Source organism: Lytechinus pictus, chromosome 14, assembly GCF_037042905.1.
Source record: "Lytechinus pictus isolate F3 Inbred chromosome 14, Lp3.0, whole genome shotgun sequence".
Classification (NCBI taxonomy): domain Eukaryota; kingdom Metazoa; phylum Echinodermata; class Echinoidea; order Temnopleuroida; family Toxopneustidae; genus Lytechinus; species Lytechinus pictus.
Genome location: NC_087258.1, coordinates 21,179,008 through 21,196,974, shown reverse-complemented (window position 1 = coordinate 21,196,974; position 17,967 = coordinate 21,179,008). Strand labels below are relative to the sequence as shown.

General features: G+C 36.5%; 1 protein-coding gene across 1 annotated transcript in view; it reads left to right on the top strand.

Annotated features, from left to right (window-relative positions):
- Window positions 1-10,299: 10,299 nt before the first annotated feature.
- Window positions 10,300-17,967, top strand: part of LOC129276485 (uncharacterized) — a 31,908-nt gene continuing 24,240 nt past the window's right edge. Inside the window, exon 1 of the mRNA XM_064109642.1 lies at window positions 10,300-10,586. Within this exon, the coding sequence (XP_063965712.1) occupies window positions 10,380-10,586 (207 nt within the window). The 5' untranslated portion in view covers window positions 10,300-10,379. The remainder of the gene's footprint in view (window positions 10,587-17,967) is intronic.

Genomic DNA, 17,967 nt, shown 5'->3' with positions numbered 1-17,967 from the left:
CAGATATTGAACTTTTTAGTCATGTGATTTTCTTTTTAAAATTCAGATACCCCCGCCAAATGAGTTTTTGGCATCCTTTCTTCGAATTGTTTTTGCTCACTCATGCGTGAATGAGAAATAATCTAAGTAATACCAGATGAAAGAGGAGATTCTAAGCCTTACATTGGTAGGTCATTTGTCTATCTTATTTATGATTAAGTTATGATAAATCATCGCTAAATCTCGGTTTCGTTTTTTCTGGGACGCGCTGTACAAAGTGAGTTTAAACAAAAAAGAAAATAAATGACAACTCAAAATCCCCAATTTAGGGGGGAAAAGTCATGAACGCATTATCATTATATGTGACTGGAAATAGTATTTTACTCCCAAATAATTTATTTGATACCATATTTATGTGGTATGTATTCACGCTTGATAGTCATGAGGTATTCTTTGCAGTTGCTTGCCTCCTCTTTTGCCAACCTCATATACGTTTTTACGTAAGCTTCTGAAATTGAAATGGTAGACCCAATCAAGAATTTGAGTCGTATTTTCACCATTCTAAATCAATGTTAGCAATACAGGAATGCAAATAAAGTAATGGTCCGGGCTGAAAATATTTATATCTCAATACATAGAGTAGAATTCACTGAGCAAATTGCTGAAAATTTCATGAACATCCTCTCGCTTGAAATAGTTCTTCAGATACAAAATTGTTGGGAAGTGGGCTTAAAATTATTTGAAGAAGTAAATAAATGAATAGTTAAAGGAAAATGAAAGGATAGATTTATTATCTGGTCATGAGCCAATTTCACTTCACTAATTAAAATAAAATTAAAATGAGGCAGAACGGTTTCCTATTTTTCATGATATGCCAAGTCAAAGTTATCAATATTTTGATATTCGAAAGACCCGTGGAGGTCGCCATTTTGCTCATACTCCCCATATCTCCGTGGGGGGTTGTGACGTCAGCGACGTACAACTCAGTGTCCAACCCCGGCGAGCGCCTGTGATTGCTAGCGTAAAACAATGCCGATCAGGATGGTATACTGCCAAGCGTATGGCTGCTGAAATCGGTCAGAAAAGGGGACAAAATGCAGCTAGCTTTTACCTAATTCACGATCCGCAGAAGCTGAGGCCAGAAATCTCTCTAAAAAAAATTGGGTGGCTGCTGCTGATCGTGCGCCGACGTGCCTCTACTCTATACAACCTCTAAGTTAGCTCTGCTCGTTGAGCGATTTCTTCGCATAGTTTCTTCGGCCGAGTAGATCTACATGTATTTGTGGCTCGAAGTCGTAAGCTCTCGGCCTTCCATTTCAATACAAACGTCCGCGATATGTTTTGTTTTATTCAAAATCGACGGTAACAAATAATAAACAACGTTAGATATATAGAAATATAACACAATCAACAATTTCCCGATATTCAAACGGGATAAATAAACAAACTTCCAACATAACATGATCACTCGGTTCAGGGTACATGACGGTCCGTACAGTACGTACAAATTTAGCTTTGTCAAATTTGCCAATTTGGATATCGTAAATAAATTTGTAAAAAATTTCATAAAAACTCATCAATTTGTGTTTTTAATCCATAAAATAATTTCAATAGCTTTTTAATATTATTTCTAAGTGTTTTATGTGTATATTTTATTTATTTCTGGTACAAAAAGTATTATATCTATATTATGCAAACTTGGGGGCGGTTTCAGCCCGTATAGCTAGCTATGCGTTATAATGCACATGGAAGTACCGATACTATACCGAGAGCAGTTTTACGTCGCTGACGTCACAATTTTGAACGAACCCCACAACAATGGCGATCTCCTTTCAGAGACTTCGAACCTGAAGAAGCCCAACTTTGAAGAGGTGGTACTCGATACTGGGAAATCAGATTGGGGTATAAGTGGATTCATTTTGATTGTCATGTACTTATCAATGATATTATGTGGTATTCAATTTTGGGTTTCATTCTCCTTTAATATTTTTTTTCCTTAAATGTTTGTTGCGTGTTGTGCTTGTTAAATATATTGTCACGAAATGGGTTTTATTTCGTGTGTAGAAAATTATCTTTGGTTGATTTATAATGATTTTGTCGTAGCTGGCGATTTTACATGCATGTTTCTACACTAATAATGAAGTAGATGACAACATGAAAATTATGCATGTTTTGAACCGTTTTTGTGATATAACAATTTCCTGGAGATGTTTAACTGGTTAATTTGGTTATCACCAACTTGAACTGAATAAATGCTTTAATTTGATATGTCATTGAAGCATATCCGATTTCGGAAAGCAAAGTTATTACTGTTCTAAGATTGTAACAGAGGTTAACTGTAACAGATATTGTATAATTAATGGAAAAATACAGTAAGTTTGTGTATAGATGAGGCTTAGCCGATAATCTGTTGAAATACGGTGCCCACGGGGTGCATTGCACGTAAAGTATGCAGATTGATGTGGATTCGCTATCTAATAAATAAAGTTGGTGGATGCTATCGAAATGATTTATATGATCGTTCGCATGTCTATCCATGGGGAAACCTAGGATGGATTTCTAGTCCTAGGCGAGGACTGTGGTTAGATTTCCTTGTATGTTGGATCTTTTGAATCAGGGTACAAATGGATAATTCGTTTTTCATTCCCGATCATCGCAGAGCAAAAACGGAAATCAACCTCATGGTTCGGTCTTTGAAAACACAAAAACGAAATCACAACGAGAAAAACCTGTTGTGATTTCGTTTTTGGAGATAAAAAACAGAAGAATGAAATCAGAAATACTTTTGGGCTCTTTCTGATTTCTCATTCTATACTTGTGTTTGTTATATATCAAAAACAAAATCAGAACACGCTTTCCGCTCCGTGATTCTGTTTGGAAAAACGCAGACAGCGAAAACGAAATCGGAAACTTGCTTTCCACTTCCTGCTCTGTGAAGGTCCGAAAAGAAAGTCTGCCCCCCCCCCTGACGAGCTACCACCCATGCAAAGGACGTATCCCTGCCCCCCCCCCCTGACGAGCTTGAAATACCTTGTTTGCCCCCCCCCCCCCCTGACGAAAATCCTGGAAAATCCTAGGTACGCTAGTGCTGTCTGCGTTTTTCCAAACAGAATCACGGTGCGGAAAGCGTGTTCTGATTTTGTTTTTGATATATAACAAACACAAGTATAGAATGAGAAATCAGAAAGAGCCCTAAAGTATTTCTAATTTCATTCTTCTGTTTTTGATCTCCAAAAACGAAATCACAACAGGTTTTTCTCGTTGTGATTTAGTTTTTGTGTTTTCAAAGACCGAACCATGAGGTTGATTTCCGTTTTTGCTCTGCGATGATCGGGAATGAAAAACGAATTATCCATTAGTACCCTGATTCTTTTGCACGCCAGCAAGAGACTATACCAGGGCTTGCTCTTTTGGTAGTCTGGTTGGTCTGGAAGCGGACGGTTCGGAGTCTGGAGCAGACGGCTGGTGGTCCGGAGCAGACGGGTTGGTCTGAAGCGGATGGTTTGCTGGTCTGAAGCAGACGGTCGGAGGTCCGGAGCAGACAACAGTGGAAACTACAAGTAGGGCAGAGCCAATGGGTATGGTCGTGAGAGCCTGACTGCAGAAGGACCCATACATATGGTCGAAAAACCAGACGTAGTTTCCGGTACTGAACATATGTCAGTGGTTGCAGTACGGACACAGACGTGGTCGTGATACTGAACCAACCCTGTACTGAACAGACGTGGTTGCAGTGCTGAACAGACGTTGTTGCAGTACGGTATCAGACGTGGTCGTGGTACTGAACAGACGTGGTCGCGGTACTGAACAGACGTGGTTGCAGTACGGAATCAGACGTGCATGGTTGCAGTACTGAATGCAGACGTGGTTGCAGTACGGAGCAGACGTGGTTGCTGTACTGAACAGACCTGGTTGCAGTACGGAATTCAGACGTGGTTGCAGTACGGAGCAAACGTGGTTGCTGTACTGAACTGACGTGGTTACTGGTCTGAAGCAGACAGACGGGAGTCTGGAGCAGACGACGGAGGAAATTACATGTACAACAGAGTCCATTGGTATGGTCGTGTGAGCTTGGCTACAGAGGAACCCATACCTACGGTGTAAGAGCTTAACTACATAAATCAGATGCATATGGTCGAGAGAGCTTAACTACACAAGCTAGATGCATATGGTCGGGTGAGCTGCAGGAGCTGTCAGCAAAGAGTGTAGCCGTCTGGAGGTTGCCTGGTGGTAGTACTGGCAGGATCGAGGCTTGTGCAAGTGTCAATTGCGGCAGTATATCTCTGCCAAACGGATCCGCGACTAAAAGTTTGGAAATCGACGTGGCAAAGGCACCCGCCGGCGGCAAGCATCCTGACAAGAGCGAGCTGCCGGCGGACAACCCACCCACACCCGCCGCCGAGCGAATCCGTCACAATATCTACACGTATACAGTGGCGTAGACAGGTTCGTACACCTGGGGGGGATGACTTGGCTGCCAACGCTAGTGAGGGCGCGAAGCGCCCGAGCAAGGGAGCGAAGCGACCGAGCGGGGGGAGGGTGTGGGAGGGGGGTGTCCCCCCTGCCACGGTAGGGAGCTTTTGCAATTTTGAACTTGAAATCGTGCAATCTGATGCATACTTAATGAGGTAAAATAACACACACAAGCGCGCACGCACACACACACATACTCACACACACTTTTTTTTTTTTTTTTTTTTTTTTTTTTTCAATATGTTTTTATTAAGGATTTCATTCAAATGAATTACATAAACTGCAGATGAATACAAAACAAAATACAAATCTTCATTTCATATCAACAAGGATATGCAAAAAAGTACATATATATTTACCAAGAACTGAAGCAAATAAGGACGGAATGAAACTCCTTAAAATTATACTTTTATATCTGAAAAAAATAACTCAACTGAGTCCCCAACCCTCTATGTATTTCAATAATAATTAATCTTAAATGGCTATATAAATGATTTGCAGGAAAACAGAAATCAACCTAAATGTATTATCATTGCATCCCATTTTAAATCAAGCTTCAACATAACTTTACATAATTATACACACATACACACACACACCTTAACACCCATACACACATGCACATACCACGCATACGTAAACAAACATAATATATACAAATCTGCATAATGAACGTTTAACATTTTGGCGCAATAGGATACAGAAAGAAAAAAAACCCTGCAAATCATATTGATACAAGAGAAGGGGAAATTGAAAAGAACTAGTAAAAAGAAAAAAAAAACATCAACATACACACCAGGATTCACACTCGCACCACACTAGACACATCCCACCTGTTCACATTCAAATCCCTTTTCACCTTCAGTTCATCCCATTTCTGCAAATGTAAACTTAACTTGCCTGACTTCGTTGCCAGGCGTCTTTCTTCTTCTATACAACCCGTTATATATTTGTGTATTTTAATAAATGACGGTACCCGGCCTTCAGCTCTGGATTTAAAAATTGCATATTTAATAAAAAGAATAACAGAATTGACACATTTAATTCTACAAGAATTTCCAGGTAACCCTAAGAATATTTCCCTCCAATTCAAAGTTCTTAATTCAGCTAAACAAAAATGATCAATACAAAATTGCCAAAGAGGTTTAACTTTTATGCAATCCATGAGTATATGAAAGTACGATTCAGTTTTTGTACAACCAAACGAACAATAATTATCTCCCACGAAACCAAATCTCATCAAATGCTCTTTTGTATATATTGCTCCATGTAAAAGCATAAACTGAAATTCCCTTTGTTTTCTTATAAGAGTTGTACTCCTGATATATTCAAATAATTTACAAATTTCTACATCAGTAAAATCAAAATCACTGTGACCATCCTTAAGTGTTAACTTGTATAGCTCTTGTAGCTTAGTTATAAACAAGTTATAAATTGTTTTTGATTTAATTTAACACACACACACACACACACACCCTCACACATAGTACGGGTGCGCGCATAACACACATACTACGCCTTGAATGGACAGACATACATCGACAAGATCTACACACCGTGGCATACGAATACAGAATGGACTGACACATAGTATTGCATATTGAACCACACTACGTATTTATTTATCTCTGTGAATTTTGCTGTTACACCTCTTCAGAAAAAAAAAACCAATGTCAACTGTGTACACGCAGGTATAGTCTTTGTTGTCATGATATGGGTATGTGGTTATGAATGAAAACAGCCTCTGTGGCCATTTGTGAATCTTAGAGGTATCTTGTGGTTATCTTGTGGTTTGCCCCATTTGAACACGCAAAACTCGTGGTTATCTTTTCGTTTCCACACCACGAGATTGCGCGCACTGCAAAATATGCGCGATTAATCTTGTGGTTATCTTGTGGTTTCCAAACCACAAGATAACCACAAAATACTTGTAAGATTTTCTTTTTTTTACCGTCTGAATTGGCTTTCACCGTGTGAATGCGGCTAATAACAATAAACACAATTACAATAATGATGAGGATTATTATTATCATCATCATAATTATTATTATTATTAATATTATAATTGTTATCATTATTATTATTACTATTATTATCATCATTATGACTTATCAAGTAACCAAATATCATTCCCCAAAACCTGGGGGGGATGATTGTACATGCCATCCCCCCCACCTTGTGAGGTGGGGGGGATGCATCCCCCTCATCCCCCCCGTTGTCTACGCCCCTGCACGTATAACATGTAAACTGTAAAAAATGAAGTGCAAATTTAGCACTTACGGTGCTTGTATAGTGACTGCACTACGAGTGTTGATTTTCTAGTTCAGATGTAAACTAGAAAACCAGCACTCGTAGTGCAGTCACTATAATACAAGCACTTCTAAGTGCTAAATTAGCAGTTCATTTTTAAAGTGTATAATGATAATAATAATAATAATGGTATTTTATTCAAAGACTGTTCGCAGCAAGAGCTGAATTGTACAGAACTTTTACATTAAAAAACAACATAAAACATAACAGTATCAAAATAGAATTATAAAAATACACAAAGCATGAAAAAATGTACTTTGGGGGTTAATATGAATCAACAGAATATTTTCAAATATAAGTAATTGCAGAGGTTTCAAAATTTGCTTAAGATATAGTACATGTATACGAGAAAGTGGATTGGAAGGATTTATGATGTAAGTGAATTGGATTGGATAAATTTGACTTGAGAATATCGATATTTCGAATTAGTAACGTAATCAGAGTATAAGGAGAAATGGAAGTGGGTAACAATGGGTAAATAATTAGAATAAAGTTTTATATACAGAGAGTTTTGTATACTTATTTCGTTTTACTGAAACATTACAGGTAGTCGCTGATTATTCTAATTCAATAATAATAATAAGTCACATTGCATGGTGAGATAGAGAAAGAATTGGAGAGAATGATGGATGAAGGGAAAGAGAGCGAGAGAAAGAGAAAGAGATGGAGATGGAGGGTGAGAAAGAAAAAGAAGAAAGAGAGAGAGAGAGAGGAGATATGAAAAAAAAAGGATTTAGGAAGAGGTCATAATACATAATAATGATGGATTTGTTAAGCTATAAGGCGCCTTTGTATATTAAAGCAATTTGTAAAACAGACAAATTAATCATGTAGTATAAAAAAAAAAAAAAATTAGCGCATGGCGGATCATGATTAACACACATCTATTAAAATATGATAGCTGTTGTGTATGTAAAACCTAACATTACAAATCCTACACTCTTGAAAGGGGGGTTGTTGTAGGCTTCGTGAGAAGCTTTTATCTGACCAACAAGACATGGTCCAAAATCATTGGAAAATGTACCACGGACCATTATAATAATAATGAGATCATTATAATAATAATAACAACGGTATACTTACCCAGGGTAGCCACTTCAGTCCCGAAAACTGTTTTCCCAGTGGGCCCTGCTTTTATCATTAGGTCTACTCCGGCTTAGTTCGGGTACCTATAGGCGCTGTATACAACCATTCGAGGAATTTCTTCCAACCGGGTACCCATACACCTCACCTGGGTTGAGTGCAGTACAGTATGGGTAAATTTATTGCTGAAGGAAAACACGACATGGCTAGGACCCGGCCGGGGCTGGGACCGAGGCGACCTCCATCAGATTGAAAGGCGAAAGTCGTTACCACACTAGACCACGACGCCGCCGCGTCTGATCTGACACACTTCATCAATATATCTTTTAAATTTTAATCCTCTTTTAAAATCATATAGTTTTCGATCCCTTGTTCTTACTCCGAACAACCGTTTCGACTCAGCCAAATTTAATATTTTTCAGGGATTTTTTCAGTCTGCTTTGCTATTGCGATTGAAGTGGATTTGATTAAGACAATGTAAATGGGGCATGGCAATCCTTATCTGCTCTCCTCACTTGTGTGTGTTGGTTTGTTTGTTTTTCACCATGCAAAACAATAATCACATTGACCAAAAAAGGGGTTATATTTACAGATAATAACTTAGTAGGAAAGGAGGATAAACTATATCTTTGAAGCGCAGAGTCCCTCATATTAATAACAGAGTAAGACATGGCTAGAAGTAAATCATTCATAAAAATAGAAATAAAAAGTAATAAAGCTAAAACAAAAACAAAATAAAACAATGCTCTGATAGCACATAAATATCGTTTGAAGTAACATCTTGATAGAAATAATTCCTTCATGTTCCTTTTTAATGATGAAATATTGTTACAAAATCATATATAAAAACGTACAAAGGTAGTGAATTCCAAATTTGAGGTATTACGTATTTAATTAATTTATGAGCCACAGCTTTTCTCGGAGTGAGCAAATTGAAATAAATAAAATATGGAATCGGAGAGCTATAGATGTCTCTATCCAATGAAAATCATCACAAAAAGATACAATTCCAAAACATACACGATGCACTTTTCCTACATAGTTTGAAACTGATTACAATAATCAGTCATGGTTAAAGAGAGTATATTCAACAGAGACCTACCAAACACACATTCTTATGCACTTTTCAGGGGGACACATATTCAAACATTTCAAATGTTATCCCAATCGTCATATATTAGGATAACATTTCTAATAAGCTGCGATTGAGCGAAGCGAGGGATAGCGATTTTTTTTTTACCTTTTCCCCAAAAAATATGAATTTTGTGACAGTTTGATTTACATAATATTTGAAAAAACGTATAGTATCTTACTTTTTTTTCATTTCCTTTTCTAAATTTTTCATTTTTTTTTTGGTAGTGACTTATCTATTTGTGGGTGGGCCCGGCTCCCAAGCCCCCCCCCCCCCCCTGTACACCAGTGACATTATTGATAATACAGCTTGATTTAAAAAAAGAAAGAAAGAAAAAGAAAAAAATCATGTAAACTTCAGATTAGCTATTGCTAATAAGACAAGGTGAGTACATAATGGTCAAAATGTGATTTATTTCAAAAGTTTTACTTTCAATTATATATTTCATTCACGAGGACATTATCCAATATACTACCTTGGTTACATTTTGATTTCTTGATTTCAATTAGGAAAAAAATCACTTCCCTGATAATTAGGTATATGGCGTATGGGGAAATTTTCTCTACCAGTTGTCACACCTAGTTGCCAATTTCGACTTTATATAGTCTTAGGGATCTCATTTTTAAAAGAATAAAAATAGGCCATAGATTTCTTAATGCTTGTACGATTTCTTTCAAACTTTCACCATTCTGTTTGGCTTATTTGTTTCTCCTCTCTCACATAACATTTTATGACTAAGGTTGGATTTGCCTTTAAGGCGTGATTTCCCTAAGATGACTAAAAATTTGACTATTATAGGTTGCCTGCATGTAGAAACATTGAGTTGCTTAATAGATTATGGTTAGATTACAAGGAATCTCACCGGAAAGTTCTTGATAAATGGTCTTTAAAGGCTCGCTGTCTTTTCAAATTTAATAGGGTGATAGTTTCCCTTCGTTTGCACCTCGCCGTTATACGGTGCACGTTGTAGGGCTAAGACTAAGAGGCTGGATCACGGAGGCTAATTGCAACTACCGGGGTAGGGGACCGGTGCGGAAGAGGGTAGTTTTCAAGTCACAATCGAACAAGGGGCGGTGGCAATGAATTGCCAATAGCTACAACACAACCCCATAAAAAAAACTGTGGAGAACTTATTTCCCCCGTGCACTGTGCGTGCATCTAGAGCATGCATGTGATATGCGAGGCATCCAATGCCTGGGTGTGTATGTAACCAAGCATTTCTATGTAACGCTCATATACACATCGTTAGGCTACATGAACTGGATACGTACATGCGAGTGTGTGTGTGTGTGTTGTGCGTGAACTTTTTTTTTTTAGCCATTCATGTGCGTGCAAGCGACTCACGTAAAAATTAAAGCGTGTAACAATCTCTGTACCTCCCGACCTGATTCGGGGAATCAAAATGGCGGCGGTGGAGACGAGGAGAGTGAAAAATGGCGGCGAAAGTTCACACCGGAGGCAAGAAAGACCCGTCACTTTCGCTGAGTTTGGACTGGATTTAAAACCTTATTTCACTGAATTTAAAGACGATGACAGACCTTCAACCTTTGCAGATTTTGGTGTTGACGTCGAGAGCGAAAGGCCTACAGTTGACACATTAGTCGGAAAGGTAATACAAAAGTTTTTTTGTTTAGGCCTAAGTCTTTCTTATTTTCATTAAGAATCATTTTCGTTTTTCTGGGGGTTATTGCATTTATTGTTTGTCCTTTTCTATGTTCTCACATCCGTGCATAGCATTGTTGCGCATCTTTGTATTGCTGATCGATAGAAAGCGTATTTCAACAATAGACTATATGATAAATATGAATTATTACATAACATGCAGCTATCTAGTCTATTCGATAATTCCATTAATAGCCATATTATTGTAAGACCGGACAAGACAGCAATGTCAGAAAATTTGCGAGGAATATTTCATTAATCTATTGAAAATGATATAAGACGATATAAAGCACAAACATTTAAAATTATTTTGCACGAATTTTGATAAAATTCAGAGCAAAAGGATGGTGTTTTTATCTGCTTATATGTGTCCGGACATCGGTGCCCCCCCTCCTACTGTACCTTAACTCATGAGACTTTGACTTTGGAATAAGATTCGTTTGTGTTCAAATGCATTGCCTTTTAATGTTAGCATCTCTGTATAATTGTAGTTTTATTTTAGCATTGCCTAAGGCTAACATTAATGAATAAGGGGCCTGCAACCTTATTTCAGATTATCATTATTATTTTTATCATTATTTTTATCAGTAGTAGTAGTAGTAGTAGTAGTGGCAGTAGTAATATCATTATTATCATTATTAATATTATATTACATAAATCTCTGGTAAGTCATATAAACGTTTTTGGTTAGGGTAACTTGATATAGGAAAACTTGGTATAATCATACAAGAATGGTCTATGATCAAATTGTTTGAAGAATGACATATTGATTACAGGGCTTACATCAATTAAGTAAGTTTTGACAATGAATGGAGCTGCTTATAGAATGGACCATTTTAGCTAAACGCTTGGACTTTGAAATGAGGAAATTATCATTCTTGGCAGTGGCCTTTCACGATTCCTGACCCCATTGTGTAATGGCTTCACCTAGTTATGCAAGTAGTAGTTAGCGAAAAATCGTTAAAAGTACATCTATGTTTGCACTGGAAACAAAAGAGGAGACGTAAGTAATACATTATATAAGCTTTGGGTCTTCATGCATACCGCTAATTCATGGAAACTTTTTAATTCGTTATAAATTTTAAACAAAGGCCCCAAAGGAATCAAGCATTGGCCATAAAATATTGTGTTTGAAAAGAGAAAAATAAATTAACAGGATGGTGAAAGTTTGAAAGAAATCGGACAAGCAATAAGAAAGTTATAGCTTCTTTAAAATTGAGATCACTAAGACTATATAGATTTCAAATTGGCAACTGCATGGGTAAGTAAAATATGACAAGGGGCAAGGACAACTTTCCCATAGGCCATGTACTTTCTAATCAGGGATTTGTGGTTTACTCGTTGTTGCATATCCCTGCTCGTAAGTACCCATTAATCTAATATAACCCAGGTAGTATATTGTTTTATGTCATGAAAGAAAAATATAATTTGAAATACAAGTTATGAGAAAAATTACATTTTAGCAATATTATACATGGAAGAGGAGACATTGCCTTACATCACTATGACATCAATTATGCGGCCAATTTGAAGTTTCCATGCTTTGGGTATAGTGATTACCAATATTTACAAGTTTTAACAATTAAAAACTTTCCTATTGTTTGTCCGATATTGTTTAAGCTTTCACCTATCAACTTGTCTGATATTTCTTTTTCCTACAAAAAACAAGTTTTTTATTTGGGTTGGATTCCCCTTAATTCACTTCTGCTGGGTCAATCACCTTTTGGTTCTCACAATCATAATACAAGATGTTTAAGAGATTTAAACATCAGAAATAGCATTCAATTTTCGCTTGACGTTTGAACTGTTGAACTATAATGAGCCCCTCCCGATATACTCATATGACCCAGGGCTTTTGTTTATAGTACAATACTTTTCTAAAGAATGGATCGTATCGGACATCAATAGCATCGCATAGGAGATGCAGATATCCTCTGAATCTGTAAAGTATCTTTGTCATTGTTTACTATCATTAATTTTCTGTGATGTCGGTGTTGATGAATAGAATCCCGAGGTCCGTTTTGTGAAAGATGTCGACACTGATTCCCACTTGATAAAACTTATCCTGGGTTCGATAGGGTTATTATTTTTATCATCATCATCATCGTCTTCGTCATCATCGTTGTTATTTGAACTGAATTGAATTGAATTTATTCAAACCAGTCAAAAAACAAAGTACAAACAAATGCATGGAGTTCTGAAACCGGGGACGTCCCCGGTTGATATGTACAATGTAAGAAAATGTCCACAGAAGTAGGTCATTAGAAAAACTTATAAACACACCCACCCCCGCACCACAATGATACACACAAACGCTCACACACACACAAATGCACTTTTTTATATTATTACGCTGCTATTACTCTACATTTTCTCATCCCGCACACACACACTCCCACTCTCCCTTCTCTATCGTTAGTCCCTCCTCTATCTCCTCTTTCTAATTATTTCACAGAAGTTACGTTTTATATTCAAGTTCAAACATTGTTTCTCTCTCTCGAATTTTAATTAGAAGACGAGTTTTAAGAATCATCAATATGAATAATAAAATCTCTAAAATCTAATTCAAAATGTATTCCAAACACCTATTAACAAACGAGAAGAAACCTGGGTCGTGTTCCAAAAAGATTCCATGACATTTGCTCCGCCGACAATTGCTCCGCTGTTAATTCCATAGACAATATTAAGGTTATGACCAACTTTAACCGTGGATTTAACCTTATGCACTAAACCCAACCTTAAACCTAACATAAAACCATATTGCAACCCTTACCCTAAGCCCATATCTTAGACGAAATAAAGCCCGGAGCATTTGTCGCCGGTGCAGATGTCCTATCACCTCCGAAAGATGTTCGTAACAACCAACAGGTTTATTTAAAGGACAAGTCCACTCCAACGAAAAGTTTATTGGAATAAAAAGAGGAAAATCCAACAAATATAACACTCAAAATTTCATCAAAATCGGATGTCAAATAAGAAAGTTATGACACTTTAAAGTTTTGCTTAATTTCACAAAACAGTTATATGCACATCCTGGTCGGTATGCAAATGAGGAGACGGATCGATGACATCATCCACTCACTATTTCTTTTGTATTTTATTATATGAAATATTAAATATTCTAATTTTCTCCTCATTGTCAAGTGAAACAACAATAATTCCTCCCTGAACATATGGAATTAGCATTGTTTAATACTATATGGTTCAGTCAAGTTGGCCCATATTGTCAAATTTGTAAAAAATGATATATTGTACAATTAAAAAAAAAAAAAAAAAAAAAATAGTGAGTGAAGGACATCTTCGACTGTCTCATTTGCATGTCACTGAGTTGTGCATATCACTGTTTTTTTTAAATAAGCGAAAACTTAAAATGTCATACTCTCTTATTTTACATCCGATTTTGATGAAATTTTCAGCGTTATGCTAGTTTGATTCGCTATTTATTCATTTCAACATTTTCCTGTGGTGGACTTGACCTTTAAAAGCGATGATTTTGGTTATTAGTTTGCAAGCCTTTTATTTCAGACTCTACATGTTACCGCCATGCCGCTTTGAACTCTGTCTCTGATTTCCCTGCCGCACTCCTCTGTCCCATACCCCCCCCCCCCCGATGAATGAATTAAACACATTAAATTCTATAACGACCCGGTATTATATTAGGGATATCCGATCTGTAATTTTTTTTGGCAGGTATTTTTTCATAATAAACTTGGTGAACACGCAAGCATATAGTTTTGCTTTAATTTTTTAAATCCACGTTCGTACTATATAATGCGATAGAATTCCCATTTCTGATTTATGTATCATTCCGATTTTCCCTCGTTTACTCTCCTATCTCGTACCCCTTGTTACATCCACATGTAATAACGCCCGCAAATGTAATACGATAATTTACAAACCAATGAAATAATTTCCGCCACATATACCTCACTCTTCCCGCAAATGTTATAATGTTCAATCACGTACAAATATCATAATGACTTTACCCGCAAATGTAACTAGAAATATTACTGGAGGTGATTTTACCCTGCCCTTTGCCATGGTAATGGCAATCTATTTTCCAACATTTTGGAACCACAAGGTTTTTAGCTAATTTTCGCCATATACCATGGCAACACGATTTCCGGCACATGCAAAAAATGTGTCTCCCACTTTTTTACCTCAACACCAATTTGTGAGCCAAATCTCATTAGAATTGTTTAAGAACTGATGAAGTAGTTCGAAACGAAAGATTGTTTACATGATTTTGCCATAATAGACTATTACCATGGCAACGCAATTTCCAAAACAGGCGAGAAATGTGTCTTGCACATCTTTGCCCCGAGACCCATGTGTGTTCCAAATTTCAAGAGAATTGGTTAAGAATTGAGGAAATCGTTCGAAGTGCAATATTTTCCACGGACCGACCGACCTTCAAACTTCGTATGACAGGGATATAATAAATCTGATGGGATATTCTGTCGAATTTGCCTTTAACAACTGGAAAAAAACTAGTTTAAAGAAACTAACACCCTTTAATAATATAGATAACTACCTCTAAGTTAAAATAGGCTACCCCCGGACATCTACCTCAGTCAAGTACCCCTCCCTTGACAGTGCAAATGATTTTTTCTTTCTTTTTAACACAGACGATTAAAATCGACCAAAATAGATCTTCCTTTTTTGTATTGTCTGTGGTTGAAGCCACTCTTCCTTGTTGCATGTCAGCTGCTTACCGGAATCATATCGCACTCTGTCTTGCTGCTTGAGATATTATGGTATCCGTTAATTGGCAAATCATCCGTAAATCTTTGGTTAATTTTTCACGAATCAGACACAGCTAAAAAATGTTAGCAAAAATAAAAACAGAAAATACAAAATATCCGGTATGAAAACGGGAATGACACGGAATAGATTGACTGACTGAATGATTGATTGATTGATTGGTTTTTTGGTTGGTTGGTTAATTGATTAAAAATTTATTTCATTTTAAATTTTCAAAAAAAATGAACGAGTGAGGCGAAATAAAATACAACGTAATGAAATGACATGGGAACCTCCTCGAAAGCATATATCTTCATCAAAATGTAGTTATGTAAATACTGAAATCAGTAGTAGTAAGTTGTATGATAATTATAATTCCATACTGGGATAAAACAGCGTCCCACAGTGCATGTGTTAAATTTGAGCATTTAAACAGTATGAATGGCATATCGACCATGTGAACACGCTATGATCAGTCATATATATAGTGTCGAGGTGTCCGCTGTGTATAGATTTCTTCACACTGTTGAATTTGAGCCTTTTAACCGTGTGAGTAATATTGTCACTTATTGGCCACTTTGTAAACACACTGTGATCACACTGTGTGACATCGTGTGCTTTTCAGCAGGGTTACTTTAGTGAGCATTACGATTGCCTTACTGATCAGTGTATCACTGGTTTACCATCACTATTGGTGATGTATATCTTTTTTTTAGTAGTAGGTAGTAGTTGTATTAGTATTAGATAGTAGTAGTAGTAGTAGTAGTAGTAACAGTAGTAGTAGTAGTGATAGTAGTAGGAGTAATGATAATAGTAGTAGTAGTAGTAGTAGTAGTAACAGTAGTAGTAGTAGTGATAGTAGTAGTAGTAGTAGTAGTAGTAGTAGTAGTGATAGTAGTAGTAGTAGTAGTAGTAGTAACAGTAGTAGTAGTAGTGATAGTAGTAGTAGTAGTAGTAGTAGTAGTAACAGTAGTAGTAGTAGTGATAGTAGTAGTAGTAGTAGTAGTAGTAACAGTAGTAGTAGTAGTGATAGTAGTAGTAGTAATGATAATAGTAGTAGTAGTAGTAGCAGTAGTAGTAGGAGTAGTAGTAGTATATAGTAGTAGTGGTAGCATAGTAGTAATAATAGTAACATAAGTATAAGTAACAGTAGTATAGTGGTGGTGGTGGTGGTAGTAGTAGTAGTAAGAGTAGTAGTAGTATAGCAGTAATAGCGATAGTTTGAAGTAGTAGTAGTACCATAAAAATAGCAACAGTAGTTTTAGTAATGATAGTAGTAGTAGTAGTAGTAGTAGTAATAGTAGAAGTAGTAGTAGTAGTAGAAGTAGTAGTGGTAGTAGTGGTACTAGTGGTACTAGTAGTAGTAGTAGTAGTAGTAGTAGTAGTAGTAGTAGTAGTATTTGTAGTAGTAGTAGTGGTAGCATAGTAGTAATAATAGTAACATAAGTATAAGTAACAGTAGTATATAATAGTGGTGGTGGTTGTGGTGGTAGTAGTAGTAGTAGAAGTAGTAGTAGTATAGCAGTAATAGCGGTAGTTTGAAGTAGTAGTAGTACCATAAAAATAGCAACAGTAGTTTTAGTAATGATAGTAGTAGTAGTAGTAGTAGTAGTAGTAGTAGTAGGAGTAGTAATAGTAGAAGTAGTAGTAGTAGTAGAAGTAGTAGTGGTAGTAGTGGTACTAGTGGTACTACTACTAGTAGTAGTAGTAGTAACAGTAGTAGTAGTAGTGATAGTAGTAGTAGTAGTAGTAGTAGTAGTAGTAACAGTAGTAGTAGTAGTGATAGTAGTAGTAGTAGTAGTAGTAGTAACAGTAGTAGTAGTAGTAGTAGTAGTAGTAGTAATGCATATAGTAGTAGTAGTAGTAGCAGTAGTAGTAGGAGTAGTAGTAGTATATAGTAGTAGTGGTAGCATAGTAGTAATAATAGTAACATAAGTATAAGTAACAGTAGTATAGTGGTGGTGGTGGTGGTAGTAGTAGTAGTAAGAGTAGTAGTAGTATAGCAGTAATAGCGATAGTTTGAAGTAGTAGTAGTACCATAAAAATAGCAACAGTAGTTTTAGTAATGATAGTAGTAGTAGTAGTAGTAGTAGTAATAGTAGAAGTAGTAGTAGTAGAAGTAGTAGTGGTAGTAGTGGTACTAGTGGTACTAGTAGTAGTAGTAGTAGTAGTAGTAGTAGTAGTAGTAGTAGTAGTAGTATTTGTAGTAGTAGTAGTGGTAGCATAGTAGTAATAATAGTAACATAAGTATAAGTAACAGTAGTATAGTGGTGGTGGTTGTGGTGGTAGTAGTAGTAGTAGAAGTAGTAGTAGTATAGCAGTAATAGCGGTAGTTTGAAGTAGTAGTAGTACCATAAAAATAGCAACAGTAGTTTTAGTAATGATAGTAGTAGTAGTAGTAGTAGTAGTAGTAGTAGGAGTAGTAATAGTAGAAGTAGTAGTAGTAGTAGAAGTAGTAGTGGTAGTAGTGGTACTAGTGGCACTACTACTAGTAGTAGTAGTAGTAGTAGTAGTAGTAGTAGTAATGATAATAGTAGTAGTAGTAGTAGTAGTAATAGCAGTAGTAGTAGGAGTAGTAGTAGTAT